At 43.3% G+C, this 17,487-nt stretch overlaps 1 protein-coding gene and 1 long non-coding RNA gene across 5 annotated transcripts in view; one reads left to right on the forward strand and one right to left on the reverse strand.

Moving 5' to 3' along the window:
• Positions 1–17,487, forward strand: part of LOC309627520 — a 92,276-nt gene that overhangs the window by 52,777 nt on the left and 22,012 nt on the right. The window contains exon 1 of one of the 3 annotated variants that reach the window (XR_014243782.1): positions 13,660–13,749. The exons of 1 other annotated variant lie outside the window; for it this stretch is intronic. This is a non-coding gene — a long non-coding RNA (uncharacterized lncRNA). Of the gene's footprint in view, positions 1–13,659; positions 13,750–15,405; positions 15,509–17,487 lie in introns of those variants that run through there. One more of the 3 variants, XR_014243783.1, reaches the window with a different exon arrangement.
• The window catches only part of CD38 (CD38 molecule), a 55,732-nt gene that overhangs the window by 20,492 nt on the left and 17,753 nt on the right, over positions 1–17,487 (reverse strand). Inside the window, exon 2 of one of the 2 annotated variants that reach the window (XM_082389542.1) lies at positions 12,952–13,217. In XM_082389542.1, the coding sequence (XP_082245668.1) occupies positions 12,952–13,166 (215 nt within the window). In that variant the 5' untranslated portion in view covers positions 13,167–13,217. Of the gene's footprint in view, positions 1–12,951; positions 13,744–17,487 lie in introns of those variants that run through there. The other variant, XM_082389541.1, reaches the window with a different exon arrangement.

Raw genomic sequence — 17,487 nt, forward strand, 5'->3', positions numbered from 1 at the left:
GCCTCCCACATGGCTACAGCCTTACCGGGCAGGCTATTAAACTGCTCCAGCCTGGTATCTTCATCTGTAAGAGGGAGATAAGAACTTCCTATGCCTGGGAAGTTTTGGAGGATTAAATGAGATAACACTTAGCATGTCCCCCGGGCCCGGCTCTTTCATGGACGCCCCTCCCCTTCCCCAACATGCATGGGACCTTTCATCTGCATCACTGCTGGCCTGCAAAAGCTCTGCCGGGAAACCATTATCCACCTGGCTCTGCCCATACATTATATATTTAAGAGAAAAACGTTCTTACGTTATGTACTTCGACATCAGTCCACGTTTACGGGGCACCATCACAGGAAGTTTAGAGCAAAGGTGTTTGGCGGCTGTTTTACTTTGGAGGACCATGTTTTACTTCAATTAATGTAATGCAGTGGCCCTCTCAGGAATTTCCTGTTCTGATCCCAACTCCCTCCTCAGCCACAAAGAGTGGAAGAGGAGAGACATCTCCTTGACGTGGAAGGACAAGAGAATTTTCCACCACAAAAAAGCTGGCAGTTCAGAGAAATCACCACGCGCTGGGCACCTACCATATACCAGATGCTTTCACCACCAAAAACGGGAGAACTCACAGACCTCCAAGAAGATTTTTATGCTTTTTAGGTATATAGACCCCTTCAAGACACATTACCTTAAGGATTCAAGAAACCCCAGGTTAAAAATTAAACAGAGTTCCTTGTTTAGGAGGAGCAGAGTTTAGAACATCAGAGTTGAAACAGACCTTGGAAGAGTTTATAACTCATCCATCTTCCCTTTCACTGTCTGAGACCAGAGCCTCCTACATGCCCCAAAAGTAAGAGGAAATGGGGAGTGGTGATGAGAAGGTTGGAGGCAGGCTTTATGAAGCCACTTTTCACCCTTAAAATCTGGGGGGAGGGATAAATTCGGAGTTTGGGATTAAAATATACACACTACTAGAAATAAAATAGATAACCAACAGGGACCTACTGTATAGCACAGGGGACTATACTCAATATCTTGTAATAACCTATAATGGAAAAGAATCTAAAAAAGAATATGTATCTATAAATATATACATATATAAACAATCACTTTGCTGTATGGTTGATACTAACACGACATTGAAAATCAACTATATTTCAACAAAAATTTATTTTTTAACCCCTTGTTTACTTTGTTTATTTATTTATTTATTCATTTATGGCTGTGTTGGGTCTTCGTTTCTGTGCGAGGGCTTTCTCTAGTTGCGGCAAGCGGGGGCCCCTCTTCATCGCGGTGCGCGGGCCTCTCACTATCACGGCCTCTCTTGTTGCGGAGCACAGGCTCCAGACGCGCAGGCTCAGTAATTGTGGCTCACGGGCCTAGTTGCTCTGTGGTATGTGGGATCTTCCCAGACCAGGGCTCGAACCCGTGTCCCCTGAATTGGCAGGCAGACTCTCAACCACTGCGCCACCAGGGAAGCCCTCAACAAAAATTTTTTAAAAATCGAAAGTAAACATTTCACCATGGATGAGCAATAAGCATTTTAATTGGTAGATAGATAGAAAGATAGATGGATAGAAAGAAAGAGGGAATTCCCTGGCGGTCCAGTGGTTAGGGCTCCACGCTTCCACTGCAGGGGGTGCGGGTTTGATCCCTGGTCAGGGAGCTAAGATCCCGCATACAACGCTGCACAGCCAACAAAAAAAAAAAAAAAAAAAAAGAAATATAGATAGATAAAAATAAAAAGAAATTAGGACAGAGGGTACAGAGATGTCAGCAGTACTCATTCATACATGTCATTGCAGACATGGGCCTCAAGTTCACAAGTGTGGCTGTAAAAATGTGAGCCCTTAATTTAGTTATTTTTATTTGCAAAGCCCACAGTCCTCATTTTTGTCCTCCTGGGTAGAGCACCGTTCCATCAAATCAAATGGCAGCCAAGCAAAAGCTGTTTCGAGCAAGCAGGCTGGTTTCGAGGAAACAGAGGGCCTCAGGATCCCTGCATCCTGCGGGGATGGAAGCAGATGTCTCTAGCTAAAGAGGCAGCGTGGGAGAAGTAAGAACTATTTCTGAGAGTTCAGTATCTTTCTTCTCTTCAATAACTCCTCTGTTCCGAAATTAGAGGTTTTAATTGTGATACTTCTAGGGCGGCCTGCCCTTCCCTCCGAAGGGGATCGTGAGCCCAGTGGCTGCTCCTGAGAGCTCAGGCCATGCCTGTGGCCCCTCCTCATGGTCACCTGGCCCAGAAGGGTTGTTGGACATCACCGGGTCCTGTGAGCTCTGGCCACACATGAGGATCCCCTGGAGAGCTTTGGGAAACACACAGTGCCTGGCTCTGGACCAACCGAGGCAGGATGAGGGAAGGGGAAGAGAGCAGAACCTGCAATTTTCCAAAAGCTTCCCATTCCCACCTCCTCCCAGGCCCCTGGAAACAGCCCTCCTACTTCCTGTCTCAATGAATTTGAAGACTGTAGTTATCTCCTATAAGTGGACTCAGACAGTATTTTTCTTTCGGTGACTGGCTTATTTCACTGAGCATAATTACCTCACGGTCTGTTCATGTTGTAACATGTGTCAGAATGTCCTTCTTTTTTCAGGCTGAATAACATTTCATCGTAGGTATTCACCACAGTTTGTTTATCTCTTCACCCATCATGGACACTTGGGTTACTTCCTCCACCCATCCTTTCATTCCACAAATACTTACCGAGGGCCTACTGCTAGCTTCACAACAGACACAGGGCTAAAAAGATAAATACACACCATTTCTATCTTCAAGACACTCATGTCAAGGTCTAGAGCAGACAAAGAACAAAACTCATTACAACTAAAGCACTGGTGGCTTGCCCAAGGCACTAAAATTTGCAAACCCAATAAAGGGTAGAACATTTTCTCATTTTCTACTACGGAGGATAGAAACAGATTTAAAAAAGAAAAACAAAAACTTGATTAAATGTGAATCAGTATCCTCATTTTGAGAATGATTTTTCTTTGTTTTCTCCCCCAATTGTTGTGACACATGCAAAATTGATACATGTTTATAACCTCTGTGGGTTTCTCTTTGACCACCTGCTGGCTTTGCTTTCTTTGGTGGGTTCCAGAGTGATTAGTGACTTGTACCCAACAAAAAGGAGATGCTTTATAGAGCGCCTGTACTCAGCGAAATATAAAGCAGTCTTTGAACAAAGTTTTTATACAGAGCTTGGAATAGTTTGGGTGATGTTTATTTTACATTAAGTGGGAAAAGTAGGCCTAAACTTAGAGAAATAGAAAAAGAATGGCATCAAACTGATCACTGGAGTTGTCTCTGGGAAGAGAAATAAAGGGGAATTTCCGCTTTCATCCTGTATTTTTCTGTTGGCTTACAACAGAAATGGATTCTTGTATTATGCAAGTAACCTAAAAAAGAAGAGGTTACATTTTTTTAACTGAAGAGCCAGTACGATTACAATCAATTTTTAAAAAGTGGAAAAAAACCCACAGTAATCAAACCATGTCTTAAAAATAGTAATATCTGGTTGCTAGGAGTATAAGGGTTGCTTTGTGACCTTTTCTTCCCCATATTTTGAATGTTTCTATAATAAGCATATATTACAATGGGGGGCATGGCAAAACTTTCATTTTCTTTTCAAGTTGCTTGAGCTGTTAGACCAAGCATTTGAGACTCTTGGAAGGTCTTAGAACATGGGAACAGCTCAGGTCCAAACCCCCGTGGTCGCCACCTACCATTTCTGTGCCGTCTCCCACATCTCTGGCCCAAAAGATGACATTTCTCATTCCTCATCTAGTTCAGTTCAACACCAGGCGAGACTTAGTGTTGGTGACCCAGACCCATTTCTCAAGACCTAATGACATGAAATACGGGGTGAGGTGAGGGCTAGGGCCATGCACCTCTTCCAGGGCATCTTTCTTTCCACTTTAAAGACTTCCTTGCATCCTTAAGCAAAATCGGATTGTCAGATCACACTCTCACTTACCCCAGATTGCACCCAGAATCAAACTTTGTGAATAATGTCAAGGAGACGGGTCATTGAGAAGCTCAGACAAAGCAAGGACAGGTCGCAGGGTCCATTCTGTCCTCCTTCCTGGCCCAGAATGATAGATGAAGTTACCAAATGAGGTTTTGCAAGGTTCCTCACACAGCCAGAAGCACTGAAGTGATGAGGTATCTCCATTTTATTCTCCGGAGAACTCTACAGCTTCCATGATTTTTCAGAGACTCACACCTCACAGATACTGCATTTATTTTCTATCAGTGATCCTTTAACCAAGGACATCCTGCTGAGGGCATTCAAGAGATAAAAGTCTCTTCATTCTAACGAATATCACTAGTGTATCTGCCCAGAGGGCCAGTTGTCAAGGAGATCCCAGCAGCTCACTGGCCTTCCTTTAATTCCCTCAGGGGCATTCCTCTTCCTAAATAAGTAAATTTAGCTACTTTAGCTCCTTCCTCCCTGGGTCCCAGAGTGCACCAGGTTGTATGTGTGTGGAGACGGTGGTGATGAAAAAAGAGAAACTCAGCCCTTGACACGTGGGAGCTGGCCTGGCAATGGTAGGAAGGCCTTGGTGTTCTCCTGTGGACCACAACTCCAGGACAGTGACATCAGGTAAGGCCACTGTGTGACCATGACAGCACGCCATGTGAACAGACAAAAGCAATGTCCAAACCGCACACACACAAATAAAGTGACCCAATATCCATTCATTGTAGCTCATATGAGTGACTGCTGCTTCTTTACCAGTTACAGCTTCAGCTTTGCTTCATTCTTCCAGCCTGATAGATAAGATTTATTAAGATTCCCTATCACAGAATTACCCCCAGGCAAAGCCAGCCTCCTCGAACCTTTGCCAAATCTCATAAAATAAGCCTGAGTCTTACAAGTCCTTTCTATCATCCTCAGACAGAGCCCTCCCCTGCCCCTGTGGGTCCCTACGGTGAGCGCTCAGTCTTCTTGCAAAGAGCGATACACCCACCTTGTTCAACCACAGTGTAGTGGGTGGTCTTGGGGCTTGGGGGAGGTATTGACGGTAACCCGCAGTCTGAATGGGACATTAAAGAATCGAAAGGTCTGTAAAAATCATCACACCTTCATCAGTGTTTATGCCTGACAAGCTCCGGGAGCAGCTTCTGAAAGGCATGATTTGTTAATAAGCGACTTTCCATGTTGAGCTGGACTCTCAATCTGATAGCTGTTTTCTGTTGGCCTCCTTAACTAGTGACCTGAGGGTCAATGCATGCAGGCTGGGCACAGATGTCAGGATTCAAGGTCACTGGGATGTCCTGCCCCTCCCTTCCACTCAGCTCCTTCCAGCAGATGCCATTACCCATCCCCCGAGAGTATTCCCTCTTGTTCATTTCTCACCCCTTCTCCCTACCTCTGACCCACCTAGGTAGGTTGTCTCCCGTGCCCAGAAGTCATGCTAGAAGGAGGAAGGAGGGGGCACGAACACCACAGAGCACTCACCATGTGCCAGGCGCTGAGCTCGGTGCTCACCTGTATGCATCCGATTTAACTCTCACACCAGCCCCACGGGGGGCAGGGGTACAATCCCCTGCTACTGTGGCTCAGAGCTTAGTAACTTGCCCAAAGCCAGTCAGCAAGCGGCACAGCTGCCTTATGTCCAAACCCTGCTCTTCCTGCTAAACAATCCTGCGTCCCACAGGAAATGTTAAGTCATGTCCCTACCTATCCCCGGAAAGAAGTGGGTCCTAACAGAAAGGAGGACCCAAGACCCCAGAGGGGTTGTCGTTTCCCTGTAGGTCACATGAGAATTTCAAGACCAGAATAGGAACAGAAAGTAAGTGGAGTAAGAGGGGATGGGGCAGAAAGTGTTGAAGTCTTATGCTAAAGCGAAGAAAACAAACAAACAAACAAAAAAGATATATTTGGTGGTTAAATCCATTTTGTATGTTGTCAGCCTCCTTGAGGCTTTATAACTCTGTAATGTCACCTCTCTCTAAACCTACATTCTTCCCATAAGTGACAATTATATTTCAAAGTCCCCATCAATGCAGCAACATCACCTTCATAATGTGTTGCTCCCCGGGGAAAGTGCTCACATCCCAAATCCTCTTCCCTAAAAGCACTTGAATCTCAAGGGGTAATTACACTCAGTCTGTGAATTGTCCTGCTGTTATGTCCTGCAGGGCAGCTTGTCTTGGACCAAAGAAAACGTGCAGGTTAACTCAGCTATGAAGTCTCAAATTTGAGGCTACTGGAAGCCTGCATTGAAGGTGAAGACTGCCACCTAGTGGAAGAAGAGAGTAATGGTTAGCGTTCACTGAGGCAATTCGGACTTCCCTAAGTAGGGTCTTAAAATCAGACTCTTCCGGCTGAAGGAAAGCTCAGAAATCATTAATTCATCAATCTGGCAAATATTTATTGAGCATATACTATGTTGCAGGCGCATTTATGAGTAAGTAAGATACACCACTGAACAAAATACACAAGAGTCTCTGTCCTGTGAGAATTCCATTCTACCAGAGCAAAACTGACAATAAACCAATTTTCAGCAAGACTGACAATAAAGATAATGAATGTTATAGAGTATACTAGAAATTTATAAATTCTATGAAGAAAAGGAAAAATAGAATGGGATAAGGGTGTCAGAGGTTACGGGGGAGGAGGTGTCTGGTTTTGGCATTAAACAAGGAGGATAGTAGATGACCTTTCAGCAAAGAATTGAAGGAAGCAAAGAACTTAGCCATACAGACATCCAAGCGAACAGCGTTCTGGGCAGAAGGAACAACCTTCCCAACAGCCCGAGTGCTTGGTGTGTTCAAGAAACAGTAGAGAAGCCAGTGTGGCTAGAGCAGAGTGAGCAAGGTGGGCAGTAGATAGAAATGAGGTCAGAAAGGTGATGTTGCCCCACTGAGCAGAGTTTCATAAGCTTCTACTCACTGAGGAGCCATAGAGGATACTGAGCACAAAAGGTACATGATATCACTTAAGTTTCAAAAGATTTCTCTGACTGCTTTGTTGAATATAGTCTGAAAGAGGGAACAGGCACAACTATAAAAGATAAATATGATTACATTAAAATCTTCTTTAAGACAAAGGACCCAATAAATAAAGTCAAGAGTCAAACCACAGATTGGGAGAACATATTTGCAATCCACATAACTGACAAAAAATTAGAATCCTGAACGTATAAAGAAGAAAAACAATTCAATACAAAAAAAGGCAAAAGACAAAAATAGGCATTTTGCAGAAGAAACCAGAATACCAATAAATGCATTTAAAAAATGATCAATTATGTTAGTAATCAGGGAAACAAAAATTAGAGCCACAAAGAGATGAGCAAAATTGTTTGACAATTCCAAGTGCTGGTGAGGATGTACAGTAACAAGTAAATTCACACTGCTTTTGTGAAAGGAAATTGATACCACAAATTTGGAGACCTGTTTGGCCATATGTAATGTGACAGACACTGTTGCTTCCCAACCCAAATAGATATTCCTCACCCTTCTTCCCTACTGGCAAAGCATGTCTCCTATCATAGTGATTCCAAATATCAAATACTCACTTTGAAAGCCTCCTCTACAGTTTGGGCAGCCATGTGAGCCAATTCTGGCTAATGAGATTCATGGGGAAGCACAGAGGCAGTTGAGGAAGGGCTTCTGGGAAAGATGCTATTTCCTGATAAAGAGACTTGCAAGGAGGGCACTCTTGCCCATCCTCCTGCTCTCTGTTCCTGGGTATCACTCTCTAAGGACATAATGCCTGGAACTGCAGATGCCATCTTGTGACAAGAAGCCCAAGGATGAAAGTCACCCTAGGGAGATGGAGGAGTGAAAGGTCCTGGGCCATCAGTGAGCTGCTGAACCTACCCAAGGACCACCCCATTTCTGATAGCTTATTATGTGTATATATAAAAAATCTCTTGCTTTAAACCTCTTACAGTTGAGTATTCTTTTACTTGCAGCCAAAGGCATCTTAATTGGTACACCCATTGTTATGGGCTAAATTGTGTCCCCTAAAAGATGTTGAAGTCCTAACTCCCAGTCCCTCAGAATGTGGCCTTATTTGGAAATAAGATCTTTGCAGAAGATCAAATTAAGGTGAGAGTAAGGGTGACCCTTAATCCAATATGACCAGGGTCCTTAGAAAAGGAGGAAACTTGGACCCAGAGACAGACACACACAGAAGGAAGAACACGTGAAGACACAGAGAGAACATCATCTGCTAGGCAAGGAATGCCCAAGGCTTCTAGAAATGAAAGAGTCAGGTAACAGAGTCTTCCTCACAGCCCTCAGAAAAAGCCAACACTTCTGACACCTTGATTTCAGACTTCTGGCCTCCAGAACCGTGAGACAATAAATTCCCACTGTTTAAGCCACCCAGTTTGTGGTACTTTGTTGTGGCAGCTCTAGCAAATTAATACACCCAGTAAAGGTGAAAATGACATACTCTATGAATTAGAATTATGAATTCTGCCTCTAGGTAAACATCTTAGAAAAAAATCACAAGCACAAATAGACATGTATGTTTTAGCATTGTTTATGTCAGCAAAAACTGAGAATAAGGGAATCTATTAATAAGTAGGATACGGTCATTCAGCAGGGTACTATACAGCAGTTAAAATTAATGAACTAGTGCTCATATAGCAGCATGAATAAATCTTTAAAATAATGTAATCAAAATCACCAAAACATATTGGTAAGTAGAAAAAGCAAAGTTTATTCTACAGGGCAAAAACACAAAATAAATACAAATTAAAATTAAAATTCAGTAGCATCTTCCCTTATCAGATTGGCAAAAATCAGAAAGTTTGAAAACATCCTGTGTAGTGAATGTATGAGGAAATAAACTCTCATTGCCTCATGAAGAGAATTGCCTCATAAAGAGAAATCTGGCTACGTTTTCAAAATGTAAAATGGCATACTTTTTGACTTAGTGATTTTGCTTCTAGGATTCTATCTTACTTCTCCAAGTATTTTATTGCAGCATGGTTTGAAATATATTGCAAAAGTTTTAAAACAACCTAAACGTCCATCAGTACAAGTCTAGAATATGGTAAATCTATACAGTGGAATATTATTAGAATGAGACAGAACTACACTGATAATCAAGATAAACTGCTAAGTGAAAAAAAAGTGAGACAGAGAAGAGAGGATGTGTATAGAAAAAAAGAATATATGAATATACGCTTATACAGTCAGAGAACATTTCTAGAAAGATACAAGTGAAACAAAGTATTTGCCTCTGAGAAAGAAGAAAAGAAAATTGAGGGGAGATGTATTCTGATTTTTATCTATAGCATGTTATTTCTTTTAAAACTAGGGAATAAAAGATCTGACAGAAATGTGACAAAAGTTTTTTTGTCTGTTAATTCTGCACAATGCGTAAATGGCTAGTTGTAACATTGTTCCATGAATATTTCAGTGCATTTAACATTTTCATAATTTAACACGTTTAATTTTTTCAAAGAAAAGAATGGAGAGGAGATATGAACTGGGGAGTAAGGAATATTGAAGAAGGAGAAAGTGGTCCCTTGAATAGGAAGAATGAAGAAAACTAGACCTGTCAAATACAAAAAGTACAATTTTTAGCTGTAAAGGGATATGTTCATAACCTTGGTTTCCAAAGTACCTTTTAAAATTTTTACCAAGAAGTATTAAAACATGAAATCAGATCCCCAAAATGCAATTAATTGTCTTTCATCTAAGTCTCACATATTCTTTTGTAGTTTTAAATCTCTCCCAGTTTCAACTGTATGTCTTCCGTCTTTCTTTACTCTTAAAGAATCCCCAAGGAGATTTCATTACTGCTCTAGACAACTTAATTCATAAACAGATGTTTACTCCTAGAAACCAAGATAATGCAGGAAGCAATTTTATTATGAATTTCACAATATTTACACCATGAGGTACCAAAACCAGAAATGACTTTATAACATTGGCTTATTAGTCATAATAAGAGAAAACAAACCTTTGAATTATATCAAGACAAATATGGACCATGGCCAAGCAACTGTGTTGGGGGAATTGTTAATATCTCTTCAAATCAAGCTTTACTAATTGCTTCAAAACATCCAAAGACTAAAGATATAGGCAGCTTTCTGCTATGTGGATATGTCATGTTTGATACAGCAGGTAAGAAGTGGAGAACTAAATTTAGCAATTCTTGAAATGCCTCATTGTAGAAGAAATTTGAATTATGTCTATAAAACTAATAAGCTGAAGCCATTCATTTAAGCAGGTATATAGCTTTCTCTTGTGAAGCTCCTTACTTTTTCTTTTTTAAATGTGGTATGCCCCACTATTTAGAATTCCACTTGGGGGGGGTAAGTGATTTTGTATTCTTCGCTATATTTTAAAAGTATTTTTCCAAGTATTCTAAAATGGGCATGTTTTACTTTTATAATTAGAAAAAAATGTCATTGGAAGAAAAAAGAATGTCATTCTCATGCTCAATTTATTCTTCAAGTTTCTGACCTCAGTTTTCACTTTCTTTTTTGTCTTTAATAACAAGATTCTCATCATCCCCCCACTTCCAGAGCAGGTATTTACTAGTGATATTTTTTTGAAAAAGATGAGTCCCTATTCCCCACTCATATCAACTATGAAAACTCGTGAATATAATCAATCCTTCCCTTCCAAGCCCTTAGTCTTTGAAACACACACACACACACACACACACACACACACACACACACAAACACACAGGAAAACAATTCTTGGTTCATCTCTCATTCAGTTTCCTGTTTTGTTCTCACCATCTTGCATCTGTTCTTTCCACCACAGCTCATTTAAAGAAAATTTTGTCCTGGTTGTTTTCTAACCTGATCTAGGTCTAAGTCAAGAAATAGATGTTTAACGGCAAGAAAAAATGCACGACCACTTCTAAATTCATTTATTGCGAAAAATCTCTTAACTGACCAGTATTTAACTGAACCACTTTCTGTTCTCTCTGTACAAGTTGCCTATCTTCTACACAATTAATAGGCTATTTCTAGTATCCCCAAGAACTTTCATTTTCACTCACTTGGTTGTTTATTTACCTATTCTTGAATATGTTTATGCTTGTTTTTGCTTTAATTATATGCTTTCATTAAATTGTTCATAAATAAATTGGATAAGTGGAAAAAGAAAAAAACATGTTTTCTATGAAAACTAAGTTGAATTTTTTGGTAAAAATGACCAAGGTGAGTCACTTTTAAAATGTTGCTGAATTTTATATTGGTAGGACAATTGTCAAAGACCTTAGGAAACTGTAGAAATCTAGAAGCATTCTTTTTTATATATATATAAATTTATTTATTTTATTTTTGGCTGTGTTGGGTCTTCATTGTCACATGCAAGCTTTCTCTAGTTGGTCCTTCTCTAGTTGCTGCAAGCGGGGGCTACTCTTCGTTGTGGTGCGCGGGCTTCTTATCACGGTGGCTTCCCTTGTTGAGGAGCAAGGGCTCTAGGCGCACGGGCTTCAGTAGCTGTGGCACGCGGGCTTAGTAGTTGTGGCTCGTGGGCTCTAGAGCGCAGGCTCAGTAGTTGTGGTACACGGGCTTAGTTGCTCTCCAGCATGTGGGATCTTCCCGGACCAGGGCTCGAACCCATGTCTGCTGCCCTGGTAGGCAGATTCCTAACCACTGCAATACCAGGGAAGCCCAGGAAGCATTCTTTACTTAGACAACTTCTCAGTGGACTTTAAAGAAGCTGGTTCTCAAGCCCCAATTTCTTCCATCTTGAATCTCTCCTTATCCATCCAACCAGCACACTATTTCTGCTCTCCTTTCCAGCAAGACCCCTGGCGAGAGCTGTCTATGTACAGTCTCCAATTCCTCTCTTCCCATCTTTTTCTTGAATCCATTCCAGGCAGGCTTTCACCATGACCACTCTTCTAAAACTGATCTTGTCAAAGTCATCAATCCATTGGTCAATTTTCAGTTTTCATCTTACTTAACCAGTCAGAATCACTTGAATAAGACAATTAACACTTCCTCCTTATGAAACATCTGCTTGAATTTCTATGCACAGTTGACTTCCACATTTATATCTCCAGCCCAGACCTCTCCCTAGTACCCTAGACTCATAGAAACCAGCTTCCTATTCAATATCTGCACTTGAATGACAATGGACATTGCAAAACTAATATGTACAAAGCCAAACCGGTGGTTCCTTTCCCAACTTGCTTCATCCCTGTCTTTCCCTTTCTGACAAATGGAAATTCATTTTTCTGGTAACTCAGCCCACAAATCTTGGAGTTTTTGTTGTTTCTTCTTTTTCTCTAACATCCTATACACTAGTCCATAGGAAATCACATGAAATCTACTTTCAAAATGTATCCAGAGTATTTCTCCTTCTCATCACCATCCATCACTATCCAAGTCGCAATCACCTCTCACCTGAACTGCTACAAGAACTCGAAATGGCCTCCATGCTTCTATCCTTGCCCCACTACCATCTATTTTCAACCCCGCAGCCAGAAGGATCCCTTAAATAAGGTGTCAGACAGTGGTACATGCTCTACACATCACTATTCATCACTAGTGGATATATACTATATCCTAAGGACAAAAAGAACCATAAAGACATTTAGACATTTTGTTAGTAATAATAATAATAATACATACATACCTATAATTATTTGTATATATGAAAGCGAATATATAATTATATTAATGTTATTAGGAACCAAGCTTTTTAGTGTCAGAGAAAAGAGATACAAACGTAAAATTTAGGAATTCCCTGATGCGTCTCAGGGCTCATCCCCTGGGATCGCGGGTGTTTGGAGGCGGAACTGATCTCAGGCACACAGATGAAAATCGCGGCTCCCCTGCCCGCCTGCACTGCCTTTGGCAGCCTGAGAAGCAACTTTTTACTTCCCAGCTTATTCTGCGCAACACTCGATGCTTTGTTTCAGGCAATCCAGACGGCTACTCGGAGCGCCCTGGGCGGCTGTGCGCGGCTGTGCCCGGCCACCACCGCGCGCGGTGCCCCGCCATGCGCCAAAGACGCCAACCCACCTGAGCGCCGGCTGCACCAACTGCGTGTAGTTGTAGCATCGCTCCAGGACGATTTCTTGAAAATGGGCAGTGCTGCCCGTCCCGTTCCACTTCATGGGCTCGGACGAGCGGCGCCGCATCCGGATTCCGACCACCACCGCGATGACCCCCGCCGCCAGAAGACATAGAAACATGCAGAGACAGATCTTGGCTTTCTTGGGTCTGGGGTCGGCCATGGGGTCCAACGCGGGTCGCCCGGGCGAAGTTGGAGAAGAGGCTGCTGGAGGCTGGGCAGGCAGGGAGGAGAGAGCTAGCCCGGTTCTGAAACTGCACTTCCCCTTTATCTCTCACTTGCCTTTCCTCCGCTTCCTTTCCCACCCCTCTCACCTCCTTCAAAGTTCTTCGATCGCGGTCGCTCGACCAACAAGGATTTCAAGGTCTTAAAAAGCCTTCAGCACCTACTACAGCCGCTCACTTCCCGACTCCTGAGCAGAGAGCCACCACCTTGACCTTACTTGGCAGGCGCTCAAAGAACAGCGGGAGTGCAGCCTTGTACTCCTCAGCTGGCTCCCTTGATCAAGCCGCACTTCACACTTTACCCACACCTGCTTCCTGGACAGCGTCAAGGCGACTGTCTGCCTCCGCACCTGTGTACATGCAATGCCTTCTGCCCGCAAAGGAAGGCTCTACCTCTACTTATAACGTTGAGGAAGACCTGCTCAGCCCCCTGTAAAGGCTCTACTTAAGCCTTATGCCTTCTCTCCATCGGCATCAGATTAAGCTATGGGTTCAAACTGAGCTCTGGCTGGGTGATGTGGGGTAAGTTACTTGACCTCTCTGTGCTTCAGATGTAAAGTGGACACCATAGCAGTACTCACTTCATGGGGTTGTTAGGAGGATTAAATGAGCTCATATTTAGGAAGTGTTTAGCCTGGCACGTGGTGAGCACTCACTAAGTGTTAGCTATTCCTACCTGCTCCCTGAGGCTGCGGAGGGGATGCAGTTTTGTAATCCATGAGGTGTTGCTGGGAAGTGTCTGGCATGCAGTAAGTACTCAAAGTAGTGGTTCAATAAATAATCCAGTAGCTTTTCCCAGATGCCCCCTGCATCTCCTCTCTCAGGGTTTCCTCGCACTAGGAGCATCTGTGACATTTTAGCAGAGACCTAGGGCAAGTGGAAGACCAAGCCAAGAGACTTCTTGGGGCAAACAGTTTCCAGACAGAGGGGAGAGCAGGTGCAAATACCCTGAGGCAGAAAAGCCCTTGGCCTGTTCCAGGAGCAGCAAGCATGCCATTGGAGCTGGGATACAAGAGTGAGCGAGGCAGAGCAGGAGAGAAGTTCAGAGGGTAGGAGGAGGCCAGGTCACCCATGGCCCTGTTGGACAAGATAGGACTTCTTGGACTGTGAATTTTATTTTTAACCTATTCAAGGTCACTGAGTGACTTGATCAGGCATGACATTTTAAAGGCTTAATCTGGCTTCTGCATTGAGGATAAAATGTGGGAAAGCAAGGATAGAAAGATGGAGACCAGTTATGATGACTTTAACCAGGAGAGTAGTAATAAGAGCAACAAAGAATAAAGGAAGTTGGATTCTTGATGTAGTTTGAAAGCATAGGCAATGGCATTTACCGATGAGTTGGATGTGGGGTTTACCAGAAAGAGAGGGGTCTAAGATGATTTCAGGAATTTTGGCTTGAGTAACTGACCAGAGAAAGGACAGCATTGCCATGAATAGCAAAGAGAGAATTAGGGGTGAAATAGATTTGGTTTGGGGGAAAAGGCATGAAGCAAGAATTTGGTTTTGGAGGTGTTAAGTTTGAGATGCCTATTAGATCCCCAAGAGGAGACACTGAGTAGCTAATTGGGTATAAGTATCTGGTATTCAGGCAAGAGGTCAGCCCTGGAGACATAAATAAGGGAGCCTTTCACATATAGTTAGTTTTTAAAGCCAAGAGGATAAATGAGATCATGTAGAGAGTGTCTGCGGACACAGAAGGAAAGGGTTCCACCATGGGGCATGTGTGTAGAGAGGTCAGAAAGATGAGAAGAGCTCCTGCAAAGAGAACTGGGCAGAGCGACCCCTGACACCAGAGGGAGGGCCACTTGGGAGTTACTGGTGCAGTTGGCAAGAGCAGTTTTAGAGGAATGTCAAGGACAAAGCCGGATGCGAGTAGGTTGATGAGAGTATGTGAGAAGAGAAGGTGGCTTCAGTAAGTTGGTTGACTTTTTTTGGAAGAGCCTTTTTTGTCGAAAGGAACTGAGGACATGATATTGAGCAGAGACCTGTATAATGTGTTTGTAGGATGACAGTATAACCCAGTGAACAGGCAACTGATAATGCAGGAGAGGGGAAATTGCTGGAGCAGAAAAGCTCGCGTGTAGGTGAGAGGAATCCCAGGCATGAGCTGGTGTGGCAGGTGCTCCACCCTCAAGGAAGGAAGGTAGAGGACATGGCTTTACGGCAGGAGGGCTGGTGGATTTGCTGGAGGAGGGCTGGTGGATTTGCTGACAGCGACGACGCGTGGACAGTCGCTTCTGACTGCTTCTCAGTGAATAGAGAAAGTCACCTGCTGAAAGTGGGTGGGGCCAGTGCAGCTCAGGAGACCAGGAGGGAGGATGGGGTGGGGACATCAGAGGTTCCCAGGGTGTTGTTAAGGGGTCAGAAATCTAAAAAGAGGCCAGTCAGCGAGGGTTTCCTTCTTTTAAGCCACGCTTTGTGAAGATGTAGCTTTTGAAACCTAACTCTGGATACTTTACCCACACCAACTCCCCGCTTGCTCTAGACACAGAAAGCAGGCATGGTAGCCTCCAGCCTCCAGGGGCACCTCGCCCCCCAGCCCCTATGGCACTCCAGTCCTGGGGCCCTTCTCTCTGTCTCCAACCAACCCAAGCTCTTCCCTGATGCTGGGCCTTCACAGATGCCATTACCTCCGCAACTCGTCCCCACCCCTACCCAACCCCTGCTGATCTCCTTCAATGTGACTTCCTCAGAAAGCCTTTCCTGACCCCACTGAGCTCCCAAACTGAGTTAGGTCTCCAAGTTGTACACTTTCCTAGCAGAAGAACACAGATGCCAGTGGATCTCCTGGGACAATACAGAACCCAAAAGCTCTGGTGTGGATCACCCAGACCAGAGAATTTCTTCAATGTGTCCTCTCCAACTAGACCAGGGTTTGCTTGAGACTAGGTCTGCAGGAATTAAGACATCGAAAACAAAACTTATGGTTACCAAAGGGGAAAGGGAGGGGGGAGAGATAAATTAGGAGTATGGGATTAACAGATACATTCTGTTACAGATTAACAGATACATACTTACGTATATATAAAATAGATGAGCAATGAGGATTAACCATTAACACAAGGAACAATATTCAATACCTTGTAATAACCTATAATGGAAAATAATCTGAAAGAAATACATATACATAACTGAATCACTTTGCTATACACCTGAAACTAACACAAAATTGTAAATCAACTGTATTTCAATAAAAAAAAAAGCCTCAACATATTTCCCAAAGTGGAAATTCAATTGCCCATATTCTTCAACCATAATGTTATAGCAATAGAAATAATGATCAAAAAGTTAATTTTATAAAAAGAAAAAAAGAACACAGTCTCTCTGATCAGGTAGACCTGAGCGATCCCTGCCACATGGGCAAGTAACAAAACTTCTCTGAAGGACAAGTTCCTCTTCTATAGAGTCGGCTTAAAAATATCTGCGGGCATCACTGAATTATTTTGAGCATTGAATCAGGTAACATATAGAGAGAATAGCTGAGTGACCCCTTAGCAAGTATTCAACAAAGAAGCACTAATAATGGGGGAGCTGCGTGCGGACAGGAAGGATGGCGGTGAGTCAGAGTAGATATTCGGAAGGCTTTGGAGAGACAGTGACACTAGATGAGTCTGTGGAAGGGCAAGGAAGGTTTGCAAAAGGGGGAGAGACATGGAAACAGAGCTGTAGGGTGAACTGGGGACAGACGCTGGGATGTCTGGGGCACCAGAGGAGTGACCACCCCCAGGCCACACACCTGGTTAGTGGAAGTGCTGGTCCTAGAATGTGGGTTTCAAGCTCTTTTTTTCCTTGGTCAGATTCATTAGTCATTTTTTTAAAAATTTATTTATTTATGGCTGTGTTGGGTCTTCGTTTCTGTGTGAGGGCTTTCTCCAGTTGTGGCAAGCGGGGGCCACTCTTCATCGCAGTGCGCGGGCCTCTCACTATCGTGGCCTCTCTTTTTGCGGAGCACAGGCTCCAGACGCGCAGGCTCAGTAGTTGTGGCTCACGGGCCCAGCCGCTCCGCGGCACGTGGGATCCTCCCAGACCAGGGCTCGAACCCGTGTCCCCTGCATTGGCAGGCAGACTCCCAACCACTGCGCCACCAGGGAAGCCCCATTAGTCATTTTTAAATCATGCAAGTAATACAATCACATTTTAAAAATTGAATATAGAGAAAAGAAGAACATTGCCTCTACTCCCATTCCAAAACCCTAACCCAACTACCATTAGCATTTTGGTATTTCTCCTTCCAGCCTTTTTTACTAATCTCTGACA

The sequence above is a fragment of the Balaenoptera borealis genome, assembly GCF_965194805.1.
Source record: "Balaenoptera borealis genome assembly, chromosome: 4".
In the NCBI taxonomy this organism is placed as follows: domain Eukaryota; kingdom Metazoa; phylum Chordata; class Mammalia; order Artiodactyla; family Balaenopteridae; genus Balaenoptera; species Balaenoptera borealis.